General features: G+C 37.2%; 2 protein-coding genes across 4 annotated transcripts in view; one reads left to right on the forward strand and one right to left on the reverse strand.

Moving 5' to 3' along the window:
* The window catches only part of ART3 (ADP-ribosyltransferase 3 (inactive)), a 110586-nt gene that overhangs the window by 19013 nt on the left and 74351 nt on the right, over positions 1-17222 (forward strand). The window contains exon 1 of one of the 3 annotated variants that reach the window (XM_033106120.1): positions 3517-3864. The exons of 1 other annotated variant lie outside the window; for it this stretch is intronic. Coding sequence is in view for 1 of the 2 variants with exons in the window: in XM_033106115.1 (XP_032962006.1) it covers positions 10031-10126 (96 nt within the window). In the remaining variant the exon portion in view is untranslated. Of the gene's footprint in view, positions 1-3516; positions 3865-9956; positions 10127-17222 lie in introns of those variants that run through there. One more of the 3 variants, XM_033106115.1, reaches the window with a different exon arrangement.
* Positions 14196-16581, reverse strand: CXCL10 (C-X-C motif chemokine ligand 10). The gene is made up of 4 exons (XM_033106123.1): positions 16463-16581; positions 15808-15934; positions 15492-15581; positions 14196-15041 (listed from the first exon to the last, which is right to left on the reverse strand). The coding sequence occupies exons 1-4, from the start codon at positions 16521-16523 to the stop codon at positions 15005-15007; spliced, it is 315 nt and encodes a 104-aa protein (XP_032962014.1). The 5' UTR covers positions 16524-16581; the 3' UTR covers positions 14196-15004.

Below are 17222 nucleotides of genomic sequence, written 5' to 3' on the forward strand. Positions count from 1 at the left end.
AATGTGAATATACTTAAGATTACTGAGCTGTACACTGAGAAATGGTTAAGAAGGTAAATTTGATGTTATATGCTTTTTGCCACAATAATTAAATAAAAAAGAGAAATTAGTGGCATGCAATGGAGAACCAAATTAATAATGACTGGTTAAGAGAGAAGTGTATTTCTCTCTGACAAAGGCAAGTGGATTCGAGTGTGTTTGGTGGTTCTGCTTCATGAGGTATCCCAAGCTCCTTCTATTTTGTTGCTTTACTGCCATCTCTAGGTTGCTGCCCTCATGCACGTGGCCCAAGGGGACTTGCAACCATGTCTGCTTTCCAACTACAGGATAGGGGGAAGGCAGAAAAGGGCATGGCCCTCAGTTTTAGACCCATCCTGGAAATTGCACCCAGCACTTTCCATCACTTCTCATGAGCCAGAATTTATTCACATGACCACACCTAGCAACAGGGAAAGTTAAGAAATGTGAACTTTGCTCTGGTTGATCCACTAAAATTTGGAGGTTCCATTACTGTAGAACAATGTTTCTCAACTCTTTTTTCATTTTTCATTAGTGCCTCTTCTGAGATAAATTAAAGTTAAATTAACTTAAATCTAAATCTAAATTAAATTGCTCCCTAAAGAAAAAAAATTAAATACAGTCATGTGCTGCATAAACAATGTTTTGGTCAACGACAGACCGCATATACAATGGTGTCCCATAAGATTATAATGGAGCTGAAAAATTCCTATAACCTCGGGATGTTGTAGCCATTGTAACATTGCAGTGTAAAGGTTACAAAAATCAACAAGACTGTGGGTAAGATGGCATACAACTTTACCCTTGGAGTGGATGAGATGACATTAAGGAACTCCTAGAGCTCCTGAGGAAATGACTAATGAGGAGTTGTTGGGACTGGAACACGAATGCATAGCTGAAGAAGAGGCAAGAGAAAAGGAAACTGATGAAGAAACCTCAAAAAAATTCACAGTGAACGGTTTAGCCGAAGCTTTTGCAGAGAGTGAGAAAGGAAAGGGTGTCTAAGCTGCTGCTCCAACTTCATCAGTAACCAAGGGAATATAGTAAATTCCCAACGAAGGCCTTCTGAGGGGCTAGCCACATATACTTTCCTACAGTTCCAATTAAAAGATCAGTAATTATAGAAGGCAGTGCCTGTTCTTTCTACATCCTGATAAGATTGTAGAAATAATTGCTTCCAGACTCCTCCCCATGACTGCTGACTCCAGGTGCTTGACAACCCTACCTTATCTGTATATTCTCTTCACCTGATGTCAAACTGTTAACGCTTGAATGTATGTAACTAAAACTCTTGATGCATGGCCGTATTTTTCTTTGTCCTGCTGCCTATATAAGCATCCCCTCAATTTGCTAAAGTTGGAGCACTGTTTAAAGGCTTCATGGAACTCTGCTCTCAGGTACGTCCTCAGATGGGCCCAAATAAAAAACTCTTTTTTTAAATCTACAGAGGTACATGTCTTCTTTTCATTGACATCATCTGCCTACAAACAAATCTATGATGAAAAAAGAAACAAACTAAGCATGCCACTATAGACATATTTCTGAAAAGAGTGACGCCTCCTCAAGAAGAGCCTCTGGCAGGTACTTCAGGAGGTATTCCAGAAAAGGGCTTTGTTGTCATAGATGGCAACTCCATGCGTGTTATTGCCCTTGAATACCTTACAGAGGGGCAAGATGTGGAGGTGGAAGACAGTGATATCGATAATCCTGACCCTGTGTAGGCCTAGACTAATGTGTATTTTTGTGTTTTAGTTTTTAACAAAAAAATTGAAAAAGTAAGAAAACAAAGTTTTAATAGAAAAAGCTTATAGAATAAGGATATAAAGAAAATATTTTTTGTACAGCTGTACAATGTATTTGTGTTTTAAGCTATGTTTTATTATGAGTCGAAAAGTTAAAAAATTAAAAGGTTTATAAAGTAAAAATGTTAATAAGTTAAGGTTAATTTATTATTGAAGAAAGAAATTTTTTAAATAAATTTAGTGTAGCCTAAGTACACAGTGTTTATAAAGTCTACAATACTGAACAGTAATATCCTAGCCTTCACATTCACTCAGTACTCACTCACTGACTCACCCAGAACAACTTCCATTCAGGGCAAGTGCCCTACACCGGTGTACCATTTTTTATTTTTTATATTGTATTTTTACTGTACCTTTACTATGTTTAGATACAGAAATACCATTGTGTTACAATTGCCCACAGTATTCAGTATAGTAACATGCTGTACAGGTTTGTAGCCTAGAAGCAGTAGGCTGTATGACATACAGGCATACCTCCTTCTATTCCACTTTGCTTTATTGTGCTTCACAGGTGTTGCATTTTTTTTTTTTTTTTTTTTAACAAACTGAAAGCAAGACCCTCACCAGCAAAAAGACTGTGACTTGCTTAATGGCGATTATTGCTTGATTGTTGATAGTCTGAAACCAAACTTGCAATATCTCTGAGGTAGCCTAGGTGTATAGTTGGTTTATACCGTCTAGGTTTGGGTAAGTGTACTCTATGTTTGCATGACAAAACCTCCTAATAATGCATTTCTCAGAATGTATCCCAGTCGTTAAGCCATGTATGACTATATTAAGAAATAAGATTTTATTGGGTAGGGTTGAACTTTGGTGTGCCACTAATCATTATAATACCTAAGATTTTTTTTAGCCCACCTAAGAACCAATTTTTGTCCCCTTGAGGGCAACACTCCCTCCCCACCCCCAACTGAGAGTGCATGCCATAAAGTAAGGGGGAAACAGGTATTATTAGCATTTTCTGTTATATGGTGCACATTTTGGACTGGTTTCTAGATGGATGATTAATGCTGAAATACAACCATTACAGAAATCTTTGAAGAAAACTTGTGGTGATACAGCTTATTCATTTGGTTATGCTTAATTTTGGTAATGACTGTGACCATGCATAGGGTGGAGACCGGTTCAGGTCCAGCTTTGCTACTTAATGGCCTTGCAAAATACTTAATTTCTTTAAGCCTCAGTTCCCTCAGCTGAGAAAACTATTACTGACCTCACAGGTTGTTAAAATTAAGGGCAACAATGCATGATCAACTGCAAAGCACCACAGAACTAGTAACCATTCTTTCTCACAAAGAAAGGAAGATGGAAACTTTTTGGAATAAAGACTAAGGCCCAGCATGGTCTGCCCCTGCCCACTGCTCCAGCCCTTTCTTGCATAACTGTGCTCCATCACATTTTGTTTCTTCAGTTCCTCAAAGGGACAATGCTCCTTTCATCGTACTGTTTTTGCTCATGCTGTTTCCCTGCATGGAATGCTGTGCCTGCTCCGTCTCCCTACCCTACTGCCTGGTAATCTTACCCATCTTAGATATCCAGACTGGCATTTATTTCCCCTAGGAAGTCTTCTCTGATCCCCAGACTTGGTCAGGTCTCCCACCATCTGCTCTCATGGCACCTCCCTCCTGTTCTCATTCAGCTCACATCAAGGCAATGTTAAGTTTATCTGTAATCGTATGGTTAACATCTCTTTCTGCCACAAGAAGGAAGGCGTGTGAGCATCTATACCTGAGCCTGGCACACAGTAGGTGCTCAGTAGACAGGCATACAGGAGTGAGAGAAGGAGCCAGCGAACAAAGGCTCCCAGCTTGGCATCGCACCGCGCCTTGTGAAGAGTTGCCTGGCTCCTCGAGGGGGCAGATCAGGTGACCTCCCTGGGAGCTGAGGTGGGCGCACTGCGCATGCCCTGCCAGCCAGCTTCCAGAACCTTCAGTGGGGAAGGTACAACCTCAACTTGCCCACCTCACGCCGCACTTGTGCCGCTGCTCTCGTCCCTGCTGCCTGCGCTAATCCTGCCGGGAGAAGCACGTCGTTGGGAGAGAAGGTAGTAGATGCGCCGCTGGGGATCTCTCAGGAGCAGGGCCTAGTTTGCAGTTTCCACACCAGGCTTAGGTTGAGGCCGGAGGGAACGATGGCCTTGGAAGGGCCTGGTCGCTGGGGCGGAGGCCGCCAGGCGAGGCCTAGGAGGGTCCTTCGTCCGAGAGCTGCGGTGACTGGGTCAGAGGCCTTTTGGACAAGAGAAAGGAGGTGTTCGGGGTCAGTTAGGCGTCACTGGAGACCCAGTCTTACTATGCAGAAGGGGCTGATTTTCTCTGGTGACAAGCGGAATGGGAGGGGGCCTCTGGAGGCCCAGCTGAGTGGGGAGCTGTGCCCTGTTAAGCACTTCCGAGAAGGTTTGGCCTGTAGAAATTTGGGGGGGGGGGCGCTGCCCTCCACCTGGGCCTGTTCAGTCCCGTATTTCCCACGCCTCCTTTTGAAAGTTGTCCTGAAAACTCTGAGAGAAAACACGTTTCTGACTGGGCAGAAGGACAGAGAAAATCCCACAAAAATGGTGTTTATGGCTTCACAAGGCTTTGGGGAGAAACAGAAACCTGATGAGATTTTACAGACATTTCTCACAGTCCTGGGAAAGGAGCCAAGGTTTATCAGCGCCTTGAAATAAACAGATGATTACTAACTTCCCTTTGGACAGAGTCTTAACCTTTTTTGCCTTGAAAAATTCCAGTTCCTGTCCCAGAGGAAGCAATGCAGATATAACCTCAAAAGCCTTAATGAGCAGGGTTCTGCTTTTACCTGTGCTCCCCTGCCTCTGCCTTCTGTCTTTTTGGTTATGGAACCAAGTATGGTCTGTTTAATTATGTACACAGCGTGACACACTGTGTCACAGTGAAAATAACTGTTCCTTTTTACTTGTCAAAGGAGAAGTTTCTCTCATAGTGAAACCCCCAGGCCTGTTTGAGTTTCTTACAGTGTGGACTTTCCCTCCTCTCAACAGCTACTGCTAATACTGAAGGATGCTGATTTGAAAAGGGCTTATTTCTTGAAAGTCTCCGAAGCCCCTACGTAGCATTCTGATTTTCCTTTCTTCCTCTCCCCATGCAGGGGATCATAACCGTTCTTCCAAGCTATTATACTATGGTAAACTGGCTGCAAGCAAATCATAGTTGTGGGGGGTTTCATGTCCTGTCTGCATCTCAAGTAACAAAGAGAAAGGAACAAGTTCTTCCTTTACTGGTTTATATTTTTTATCTGAAGCTTAAACACTGGATTAAATCTGTGAATCAACTCTACTGAAAGGTAATGGCAGGGCATCATTTAGAGGACAGCTGTGGCTAATGCTGGCAGTAACATTTTTGCTCTGTGTCTTTTTGCAAGTCAGCTTACAGTCTGATGACATGTAGCCAGAGTCATTAAGAAGCTACTGCCTAACTTGAAAAATTATCCTGAAAAAGGAGAAAATAACTTTGTTTAAAATAGCCATATTAAAGTGATTTACGTTAAAATTACTATCTAAGTAACTTTACAAGAAAAAAAGCCATGTTCTTGAAACTCTTCGTTTTAGTGTTTATCATTCATTTATTTCATTCATTAAGTTTTTATTATTATGATTCCAGACTCTGAGGACGCAAATATGAATGATAATCTCTGCCTCCACAGTTTAGTGGGGGGAAAGCTGCATGTAAAGTAGCAATTACTGTAGAAGAAGTGGTAAGATAAAGGATTCTACTTAGTTAATGGAGGCTCAGAGAAGGCAACGGTGGCTGATGGGCTCAAACACAGCTGTCTGGATTAGGTCTGGAAGGGAGAATTGGTTGGAATTTGTTACTAGAAGAAGGTGTGTGTGTGTGTGGGGGGATTCTGATTTCTACATATAATACTGGTTTCTACTTTTATATGATGTAGATAATTCCATAGTTGATTGTTTCAAACTGTGAACTATTGCCTGATATTTTATAAAGTGTGGATTTAAGGTTATTTGATCTCCCAATTAATATCTAACTCTCCCAACCAAAGTTTGGTAAATAGTGATTTTTCTCCAGTTACAATCAAATAGGGGTTGGGGCTGGAGTCATCTAGACATTCAAAATGGCATCATAGGCCTCCTCCATGTAGCCTTTTTCTCCAGCAGTATAGCCCAGATTATTAGTCCCTGAACATTACTCCATGTGACCTCTTTCTTCAGCAATATAACCTGTCTTAATTTCTCCTTTATTCTTGAAGGATAGTTTTGTCAGATGTAGAATTCTTGGTTGATAGATTTTTTTCTTTCAGCAACTTAACTATGTCATCCTTCTACCTTCTGGCCTCCATTGTTTCTGATGAGAAATTGGTTGTTAATCTTATTGATGATCCATTGAATGTGATGAAATAGTTCTCTCTTGGTGCTTTCAAGATTCTCTCTTTGCCTCTAAGTTTTGACAATTTGACTATTATGTATCTCAGTATAGATTTTTTTGAATTTATCTTTCTTAGAGTTTATTGAGCTTCTTGGATGTGTAGATTCATATATTCCATCAGATTTGGGAAGTTTGGGGATGGGTTTTTTTGCCCCTTTCTTTCTCTTCTTCTTCTGGGGCTCACGTTATGAGTAGTATTACTTGACAGTATATCATAGGTTGCTTAGGCTCTGTTCACTTTTCACTTCACTCTGTTTTCTTCTTCTTCTGGGGCTCACGTTATGAGTAGTATTACTTGACAATATATCATAGGTTGCTTAGGCTCTGTTCACTTTTCTTCATTAAGTTTTTGTTTCTGCTCCTTAGTAATTTCAATTATCTTGTCTTCAAATTTGGTGATTCTTTCATCTACTTTCCCAAAACTGCTGGTGAACCCCTCTAGTGAATTTTTCATTTTAGTATTTTACTTTTCAGTTCCAGAATTTCTGTTTAGCTCCTTTTAATAACTTATCTTTATTGATAGGCTCAATGATGTGTGAATCATTTTCCCAGTTTCCTTTTATTCTTTGTACATGGTTTTCTTTAGCTTTTTGAGCATATTTAAGACAGTTGATATAACATCTTTGTTAGTAAGTCCAATGAATGGGCTTCCTCATAAATAGTTTTCTGTCAATTTATTATTTCTCTTTAACTGGGCCATATTTTTCCTGTTTGTTTATTTGTTTATTTTCTGTATACTTTGTGATTTGTTGTTGAAAGCTAAACATTCTGAATATTATAATGTAACTCTGGAAATCTAATTCTCCCACTCTTCAGGGACTGTTGATTTTGCTTTTTGATGGCTAGAACCATCTATTTGTTACTTTTCCAAATATTTTTGCAAAGTAGGTATTCCTTGTTGTGTATGGTCACTGAAGTTTCTGTTTCATTATCTCTGGTCAGCCAATGACCTGATCTGTCTCTATAAATATAGGTCATTAGAAGTAGAATGACAAAGTCTGCTCATGTGTGTTAGGGTAAATTTATTCAAAATAAATTTAAGGAAGTTATCTTTAAGACCTGAATCAAAATTGAATTCCAAAAATTACTTTTGGATAGCCTCTCAAAATGAGGACATTAGATCTCATCCTTTTCAATGTATACTTAATTCATACCTGAAGTAAATAAAGATCTTTTTCTTTTTTTTAATATATCTGTGTCCACAACCTAACAACCATCCCCTTCGGTACCTCAAGTCAGAATCTAAATGGTATTATTTTGAAAATGCTCTTGTTTTCTACTTGAGATCAAGAGACTCTCAAGTCATCAGATAGAGGAAATAGCAGATGCAACAAAAGTTAGCTTCTAGGAACTAACAGCCTCTTTTGTATTACAGTATAGTACCACAGAAATCAAACTTGATTTTAAAATAAAACGTATACTTCCCTTGAAACCAAAAATGACTGTTAAGCGTATTGCAAACAAATGTTAATACATAGCATTAATAATAAGGCTTACTCTAAAAACTTTTTTATTCTATCTTCTGAAAATCCCCACCAGCCAGGAGGATTGTACAAAACTTCATTTTTTTGTAGTTTTTATTACAAAAATAATGGTTGTTACTGTTTTGTTTTTCAGTTACAAAATTGAATGTGCTTTTTTCAAACTAGTTTTGCCTCTCATTCCTGATTCAAATGTACTTCTCCTGCTAGAAATAATGGGAGTGCTCCCAGTTGAAAATTGTGCTGTAACACTGTCAGCTCATGTTATGATGTCTGCCACTGTGGGTATGTTCTTTGTATCTTACTTTTCTCCTCTGGTATTGTGGTATTTGTTAATTAGTCTTTATATTAGGTTGGTGCAAAAGTAATTGAGGTTTTTGCAATTATTTTTAACCTTCCAAATCACAATTACTTTTGCACTAACCTGATAGTTACTCTCATGTCATTTGTGAAAATTTATTTGTTGTTACTTCGATTGTAAATTTTACTTTGAGTGATTTAGCTAGATATAGACATATTACTTATACTTCTGTTTTCAAAAAAAAAATGTATAATTCCAGTTTTATTAGTTTTATTTTTTATTTTTGGGGGTATATATTTTTTAAAATTTATTGGGGTGACAATGATTAGTAAAATTACATAGGTTTCAAGTGTGTAATTCTATAATACATCATCTATATATCACATTCGTTTTTATTTTCACATTTTAAAAAAAATCAAGAAACTTCCAATACCTGAGGATCTGTGACTTGGGAATTTAATGTTTGTGGTATTTCCTATCTCAATCCATTCTTTCTTTCCAAGCTAAAGAATTGTTTTACTTAGATACGGAGGTATGTTGTGCTATTTATAAAGATCTATATTGGATTGTGTATATGGATGGTATATGTCTACAGTGCATTTTCTGTGATTCTTGCTTCCTGGCAAGCTAAACTTCTGCATACTCAATAAGAAGTTGACTTAGAGTTCTATTATTTTGAACAGACAACTTCAAATTCTGCTTCCTTTGTCAAATCCTCCTTGAACACACCACAGCTCTGTCATCTATCCCTTTCCTGAATAACTCTTACCCTTGTTCTGGCATTTATAATGGTGAGTCTTTCCCCCTAACCCCCATTAGGATTCCTTGGAGTGATGATGAGCATCAACAAGAATAGATGAGACAACGTGGATCCATATGCATATTATTTATACTGATTACCAATCAACAGGAGCTATAACTGAGGGACTTCAATTCATTAGTATCATTCCTTATTAACTGTAATAGAAGATTCCTTTCTGGATTATTAAAGTAATTAAACAAGGAGACCATTAGATTGAGGTGCTGCTAATGCCTTGGTAACATACGTAAGCAAACCAAAACCGAAGCCAGAGTCAGTGCACTTGAATCTGCGAAAATAAAACTTAATAAACAATCACAAAAAGCCAACTGGGCTTTCCCCAATAAGAAAAGTGCTTAAGCTATAGCCATCACATAATGTCCTTGCTTGGCTTTCATGACTTCTTTATAAAAACTTCTCCCCCAGCTCCTGTCAGTGGAGCATTCCTTAATTGTGATGAATTACGATAGAGGCAAGGTTTTTAACCATTGAAGGTTATAAGACTCTTGTGAGGATCTGGTAAAAGCTATAGATTTATACATTTTGCTTATAATTTTAGGGAAGTTGTTCAGCCCCCAAAACCACACATCCCAAGAAAAATATCTGCTCTGGGGACAATGACATTGCAAAGACTCTTTAACTCTCCTTAAGTTCACATTGATGTTGAACTTTTCAGCTTTTTCTTTTCATTCCCTTTCCCATTCTAAAGTTAATTGAGGGAGTTTCTACCTTACATCAGAGACTAGAAAACAAGATGGCCAAGCTATGCTGGCTATAATGAGATTTGAGTGTCCTGGGAAAATGCTGCATAATATGTAAACAGCATTCTTGTGTCTATCACAAGTGAAAATAAAAGACAAGGTTTGTTATTTTTTTCATTTTGAAAGTATCTTTTGATGAAACCCTGGAGGGTATGGATTTCCCCTCCTCTTAATAGCTTTTGCTGCTATTACAGCATTAAACTTGGTTTTGAAACATTTTTATTTTTGAAAGCCATTTAATCCCCTTAGTTCTCTTCCCATTGAGGGTTTCTCATAATCTAGTAAACTATTTACCAGTACACATGTTGGATAATTTAATGAGCAAAGGTCATCGTTCCTTCTATTGCCTATCTGGTGATTCAACTAAACTAGTAAGCTTCTCTTTATTTCCAAGTTCACTTTCTCCTAAGGTTTAAGAACTATCTCAGATTTGTCTTTGGCGGGAACACTGATTTCTGCAGGATTCTCGCTATGGCAAAAGGCAGTAATTCATTTATTCAGCCAACAAACATTGAGAGTTACAGCACACCCAGTACTTGGTGCCTTGTAGATACCAAGGATACAGTGGTAAGTAAAACAGGTGTAGTCCCTACTCTCATAGGACTTTGTGGGGACAGAGAATATATAGATCAAGAAATAAAAATATATATATTTATAGATAATGCTAAAGGCTATAAACAGAATTAAAGGAGGTCAAAGAGATTGAGAGTGATAGAAATGGTGCTATTTTCAATAGATTGGTGAGGAAAGCCTTGTCTGAGGACGGTGATACTAAACAGAGAAACAGAGACCTCAATAGAGTGAAGGAGTGAGCTGTGGAAATGATGGGCATATGTTTGCTGTGCTTGAGAAGCAATAGGAGGGCTGTATGGCTGGAGTAGAAAGGTGGAGGGAGAGAATAGTCAGAATGAAGTGGCAGAGTTCTGTAGAGGTTTATAGACTATGATGAAGAATTTTGGATTTTGTTTAAAGTGTGATGGCATGCTATTGGAAGGATGAGACCAGGGGAGAGCCATAATCTTATTTATGTTTTAAAAGTATTATCCTGGCTGTTGTGTATAGAATAAATGGTTGCCGTTTATTCTACCAAGAGGGTAAGCAGGAAGACTAATAATGACAAACACACTATTATCTCATCACCTGAAATATATCCAGGAATAGTTTAATGATTTTTAACACAGGCCATTAAAATGTGTTAGCCTACCATGGAGAAGTTCTGATATGTATATGACTCTGTTTTCAGTTAAAATCTTTCTCAGAGATGAGTAATTTCACGAAGGTCCCTGAGGACATAAATCCTAGCCCTTTAACATTAACACAATTTAGTGTCTTTGAAAAATTGGTTTTCGTTTGCTTAAAACTTTTTCCTTCTGATTAAAAATAGGACAAATTTTCCTTATAGAAAATTTGGAAAATAATAGAAAAAGAAATAAAATCTTCTATAATCCTATTATCTGGAAATAGTATTTTAATTAACTCTTGACATTTATCTTAGCAACATTTCTGGATAATTGATGTTTCTATTTCTATTTTATAGATGAGAACAAGAGGCCCAGGCAGGCTTTGACTTGTTCAGAATCGCCAGAGTAGTTATTGTCATATTCTTACTGCCCTATTGAGGTTCTCAGCCAGCCCTGAATGGAGGGAGAATGGTGTAGTCAATTATCAAGCTTTTAAAAATATCTGTCTAGACTTCTCTTTCTGACCTAGATTTCTACATGAACCTTGTTTTCTGGCTTTAATTTTTCAAAATCTCATTTTATAATTTTTCTATTTGTGGCAGAGACAAGCACACTTTCCCTTATAGGTTCTATTCCTCATTACAATTAAAAAAGAAAGTACGTTGTTTTGGACAAGGTAATGTGGACTGAAGCGTTTAAGACCCAGTATACCATTTCCATCCTTCTCTTTCCTGTCTTGGCATCCCTTGCTTGAGATAGAGGGAGATTAAAATCCTGAGTTAGCATAGAGACCCTGCCTACTTACGTGGAACTTTGTGTGAGCAAGAAGTAAACTTTTATTGTGTTTCAGTCTTTAATACTTTGGAAGATTTGTTACTACAGCATAGTCTAGCAATCATCTACACTGCTTTTGTGTTTGTTTTATTACAGATACAGTTTATAAATATATAATGATAATAGTGGCATACTTAGCATAGTGTAGAAAGGCTTTCGTGATCTAAATCCTATCTGTCTGCCCAACATTGTTTCCCACAATATTTATACCTCTAACTTTATACTTACATATTTCCAGATTGAGCACACTATGCCGTCTCTCATCTGTGTCTTGGCACATGCTGTTTCCTCTGCTAGATTTCACTTTTCTTCTTCTATCAGATACATATGCATCTTTCAAATTCCAGATCACCATCACTTTCCCAGGAAAGGCTTCCCTGATTTTCTGTATTTTTTTTCTTTGTACATTTGGAGTTTTTTCAGTTCACAGAGTTTTCAGTTCAAATTTATTTACCTTTATTTCGGTCATTAATAGTAAATTATAAATTCACAATATAGTCATTTCTTATAATCTAGTATATAGAGAGCATAAATAAATATTGTTAAATGAATGCCCTGCTTTTGAACAAAGAGCAGCTTAAATCTTCATTGGTTAATACCTTTCTGAAAATTAGTTGACCATCAGTTGAGAATAAGATAGGTGACTTTTGTATAGAATTAGGGGATTATGGAGAAAAAGGAAATGAGAGAGCAGGAAGGAGAAATTCTGTCATTTCACAGTTTTGCTGTGATCCGGTTAAAAGCCCCGATAGTAAGGGTCATATACTGTACTCATTTGTCATGTACCAGAATGTGAGTGTGTGTGCAGGCCATCTCCCGGTCCTCCCCCTCCTCCTCCTTTTCCTCCTCTTCTTCCTTCTTCTTTTGTCATATGCTGGATTTTTATTTAAGTTTCCCATTTCTCTCATTGAGGTGTAATTGACATATAACATTATATTAATTTTAGGTGTACAACATTATGATTTGATATTTGTATATATTGTGAAATGATCACCATAATAAAATGTAGGTAACATCCGTCATCATGCATAGTTACAATTTTTTTCCTTGTGATGAGAACTTTTAAGATCCACTCTCTTAGCAACTTTTAAATGCGAAATATCATTATTAACTAAGTTACATGCTGTACATTACATTTCCAGTGATAGCTCACATATTCTCCCATTTTGCTATGTGAAGTTGCTTGCTAATCATGAAGACATCTCACGTTTGGTAATATTCAGGACTTCTTTGTTTCTTGGCTTGTTTGTTTTGTCTTTTTAATGTAAAGTAAAGCATGGGTTAAAAAATTTATATGTGTAGGTACAGATTAAAGAACTTCTCATGTACCCACTACCTAGGGCAAAAATAGAAATTTACCATAGTCCAGAAGTTCCTTATGTGCCCCTCCTGATTGCATTCCCTTCTGGCCTCCTAAAGTAATCACCACCCTGATTTTTATGGAAATCATTTCTTTGTTTTTTGTTTGTTTTTATCATATATATCTTAACTCCTAAGTGCAGTGTTAAGCTTGCCTGTTTTAAAACTTGATAGTAAATGGAATCATGCTGCATGTACTTTTCTGTGACATGTTTCTTTTGTGCAAGATCGTTTTTGAGTTTCATCCCTGTTGATGTGTACAGTTGTACCATTTATTTCTACTGCTGTATAATATTCCATTGAATCAACATACTCTAATTTCCTTATTCATTCTATTCATGGATGTTTAGATTGTGTCCAGAGTTTTATTGTTATAAACAATGCTGCTGTAACATTCTTTCATATGTTTCCTATGCAAGAATTTATCTCTGGTATATACATAGTAGTAGAATTGCTAGGCCATAACATATGCACATATTAAATTTTATAAGATAATACCAAAGTATTACCCACAGTAATCAGAGCTATTTTTTCTTTCACCAGCAGTAAAGGGGCATTCCTCATTGCTCTGAGTCCTTTCTGATACTTGGTATTATCCAACTTAAAAGATTTTGCCAGTCTGGTGGTGTGAAATGGTGTCCCATAATGCTTTGAATGATCCCTAATTACTAATGAATCTGAACATCTTTTCATATATTAAGAGTGTGTGCTTTTTTTTCTTCTGTGAAATTCCTATTTACTTCTGTTTTCCATTTTTCAATTAGTTGTCTATCTTTTCCTTTTTTTATTCATAGGAGTTCTTTATATATACTAGATACTAATAATTTGCCAACTAAATGCATTTCAAATATCTTAAATTAGATATGGGAGGTGAGGGAAAAGGAGTATAGAGTTACTCCCAGGTCTCTGGTTTGGGCAATTGAGTGGATGATGGTGCTATTAAACTGGAACATAGCATAAAGGAGGAGAAATAGATCTGGGGGAGAGGGGCATTAATTTAAGGTTTTTGGAATTTGATGTTCCTATGGGACATCCAGGTGGAGATGTCTCATAGAAAGTTGGCTAGAAGGGTCTGAAGCTCGGGCCAGGCTGTTATGCCACATCAGTCCTGAAGGAATCTTGTATAATGGGCCTTCAGTTACAAGGAATATGGTAATTTTCAAACTCATTTTTCTCTATCCATCCCAACTTCTCTAGGCTATAGATTCTCCAATTTAAGCTTTTTATGAAATAAATGTCCCAGTCAAGTGACCCAGCAGACACTTTATTTTAGTTAAAATTACTTTATTACCTTTTGGTCTCTCAACAGTAAAATAATCTTTCTTAATATTTCCAGCAATTCACACCATTTTTTTACCTTGAAAAACATCCAGCATATTTGTCTTAAATAACATGCAGAGCATATATCTAGGTTAAAACCTTTCTCCCATTGTACATTTGTGTGTAGTACTTAATTACACAAGTTATTCCATACACATTGAAAACAATATAAGAAACATATACATTTAAGAGTTCTACTTTGTATGTACAGTCTTTCATTAAATAATACTATTTTCACACACATTTCCAGATATTTCAGGCTTATTCTATGTATTTGGAATATATATATATCTCTACCAGAAGAATCTGAGCGCCTTGGAAAGATGGCAGTAGAAGCCCATGGAGTGAAGATTTTTCTTTAAAAAGCAGACTGTATTATCACTTTGATTGCATTCCCTTTAGTTATTTGAGATTCTGAGAATTCTGATAAGCCTAGAGGCAGAAAGATCTCTTAATAACTTTTAGAAGGTAGGAAAGGTGAGGAAAGCAGGGCTAGGACTTGGCACATTCACTAAGAATGAAGCACTGAGCATAGCTTATAGTATAATGCCAAGTCAGAGTTACTACTGAACAGCTCTGGATGATGAACCATCCACCTCCCTGCAGGAGTAACACCTAATTTGGTGATGGATTGGTCAGCTTTTAGGAGAACTGCAGTCCAGGGACAATTAGGGCTCGACAAATATTGTACGTAGGGAAATGATGACAGAGGCAGCCTCTCTCTGGTCCATCCTTATCAGGGGTGCTGTGATTACGCTTTTCTTTGTGTTTGGGGAGATCTTTTAGACCTGTAAGAAGAGAAAGAGGGTGTAAAAATGTATACTTTCAACTCTGGCTTCAGTCTGGGTTCTACTTGGAGCTAACTGACTTCATAGATAACCCCAAGTCCTCAGGTGATGTGTGTGGTGAGCTTTCTTGCTGCTATTCGATCACTGTGGATTACAGGGCCTGCTTTTTTTATGGCCAGGAATTACTTCAGTGAAGTTTGGCAGCTTGTCTTATATAGTTATAGCTCTGACTCAAGGTTGAAATGACCTATTGCTATTTTTAAACAGTCAGGGAACTTTTGGTACCACAGAAGATGGCATCTTAGTATATAAATAAATGGAGGTACAGGAGAGCGCATAATGGGAACACGCTTTTGAACCAAGTATCCTACGGGAAAGCTCAATGCAAATATTTCTAACTTCCCAAGATTGACATTTCTTAAAGAGCAGTTTTTCTGCAAGCAAACCTACCTTTCCTTGCTAAGTGCTTTCAGTAAATTCTTGGTGGTCTTAGACTCTGGATTCAGACATTTTTGCTTCTTGCTCTTTTTCATTGTGACACTGTAGAAGTAAATAGGAGTGAAAATACTTAAAATAACATTGGGCCAATAATAGAGACAGGATATAGTTTTTAAGTCAGACCTTTAAGTTTCACTCTACATGTTTCCCTTTGCTATACAGAAGTCTTAAAATCATCACAAACCCTTTACTAATCTTTGTGGTTATCGTATATTTTTATATGATTACAACCAGGATTGAAATGATCATCAGATGGTATTTTACTCACATGATCTCAACATGTGGACAAGATGGACTTCTAGGAATCACTTCAAGTTTCTCTAAGGACCTTGGATTAACAGGTTGATCACTCCTCGTGATGCAGGCACAGCGTGTAGATCTAGAGAGGGGCATTCCTGCAGAAAAAGAGGCAGGTATGGCAGGGGAGGTTAGCACAGTTTTCATTTTAGGCATTTAATGTGGATTAGGTAGTACTTAGCAAAACTGGTATCTCTCTGTCATCATATAGTCACTTAATCTGAGAAGGGATGAGCCCATTATAATACAGCTCTGAATGATTAATTAATTATCTGAAAGAATGTAATTGCAATTTACTGATTTTACAGTCATGCCCTTTAGCACAGTTTATATGATAAATTAAGCTAACTAAGGAGGTATGTGTCATCTTCTCTCTCCTTATTCCTTCCCATTTTCTATCTATCCTCCTCTTCTCCTTCCTCTTTTCTTCCCATCCTTCTCCTCTTTTTTATTCCACTTGCTTCTCTGACTATAAACTCAGAGACCAGAGTGAATCTCTGCTCATTTACCCTTCATTTATAGACAGGCTGTAAAACGTTTGCAAATACACTATTTCTGTATTTGTAGAATTTATACCCAGTCCTATTGCTGACCTTACAAATTAAATACCTCTTGATGTTCCTTACCTTGAGTTCCACTCAGAGTCAGAATGATAAGGCAGATAATAAGAACAGCACTTTGGTTCATGGTGCTGTGACTGGAGATTCCTCTGCAGTAAGCTAAGAACGTCTAAGCAGTTGAGAGGTGGCTCAGAAAACGTGGGGCTAGGATGCAGTATTTATTTGTAAAGGCACTTTCCCTCTCTAACTCTGATTGGATAACGTTACAGTTAACTCAGCAAAACCTCTGTCTGTTCCTTGGGGGATGTCCCATGTTGCAGAATTGAAGGTATTATTTGTATTGTGGCTTCTGAGTTACGGAATTTCCCTCCACCCTCCTATTTTCAATAAGAGGGAGTTAGATTTCACTTTCCAAATCGTGAACTATTTCTTGAAAAACAGGACTTTATTGCATATAGAAATAATTTTTAAAGGGCTCTTTGATTTTCATCTTCACCTCCTACAAAATAAAAATGTCAAAGTCTTGAATACAGTTCAAAAGCCCTGAATACAGTTTAAAATGAGTATATCTTAATATTGTGTTTTGAGTACCTTTTAATTTGTAGCAGTAAGACGTGAATAGGACTATTTTACATTTATTCACTTATGGGTTTCACAGATGTAATTTATTTTCTCAGTTTATTCCTACAATAGCCCTGTATGAAGATAGGAAAGTTATTTTCGTTTTATATATAGAAGAGTAATCTCAGATGTTAAATAATTGTGTTAGGTCATACAAAGGTTACCATTCACTTATCTTAACTATGATGGTTTTTTCTCAACATGT

Source organism: Rhinolophus ferrumequinum, chromosome 5 (assembly GCF_004115265.2).
Source record: "Rhinolophus ferrumequinum isolate MPI-CBG mRhiFer1 chromosome 5, mRhiFer1_v1.p, whole genome shotgun sequence".
Taxonomy (NCBI): Eukaryota; Metazoa; Chordata; class Mammalia; order Chiroptera; family Rhinolophidae; genus Rhinolophus; species Rhinolophus ferrumequinum.

Coding starts and splice junctions, on each gene's coding strand:
- CXCL10 (XM_033106123.1), bottom strand. CDS start 16,523: ATGAACCAAAGTGCTGTTCTTATTATCTGCCTTATCATTCTGACTCTG. Junction 15,582..15,807: donor TGTCCACATGTTGAGATCAT/GTGAGTAAAATA, acceptor TTACTTCTACAG/TGTCACAATGAAAAAGAGCA. Junction 15,042..15,491: donor AAAGCACTTAGCAAGGAAAG/GTAGGTTTGCTT, acceptor CTCTTCTTACAG/GTCTAAAAGATCTCCCCAAA.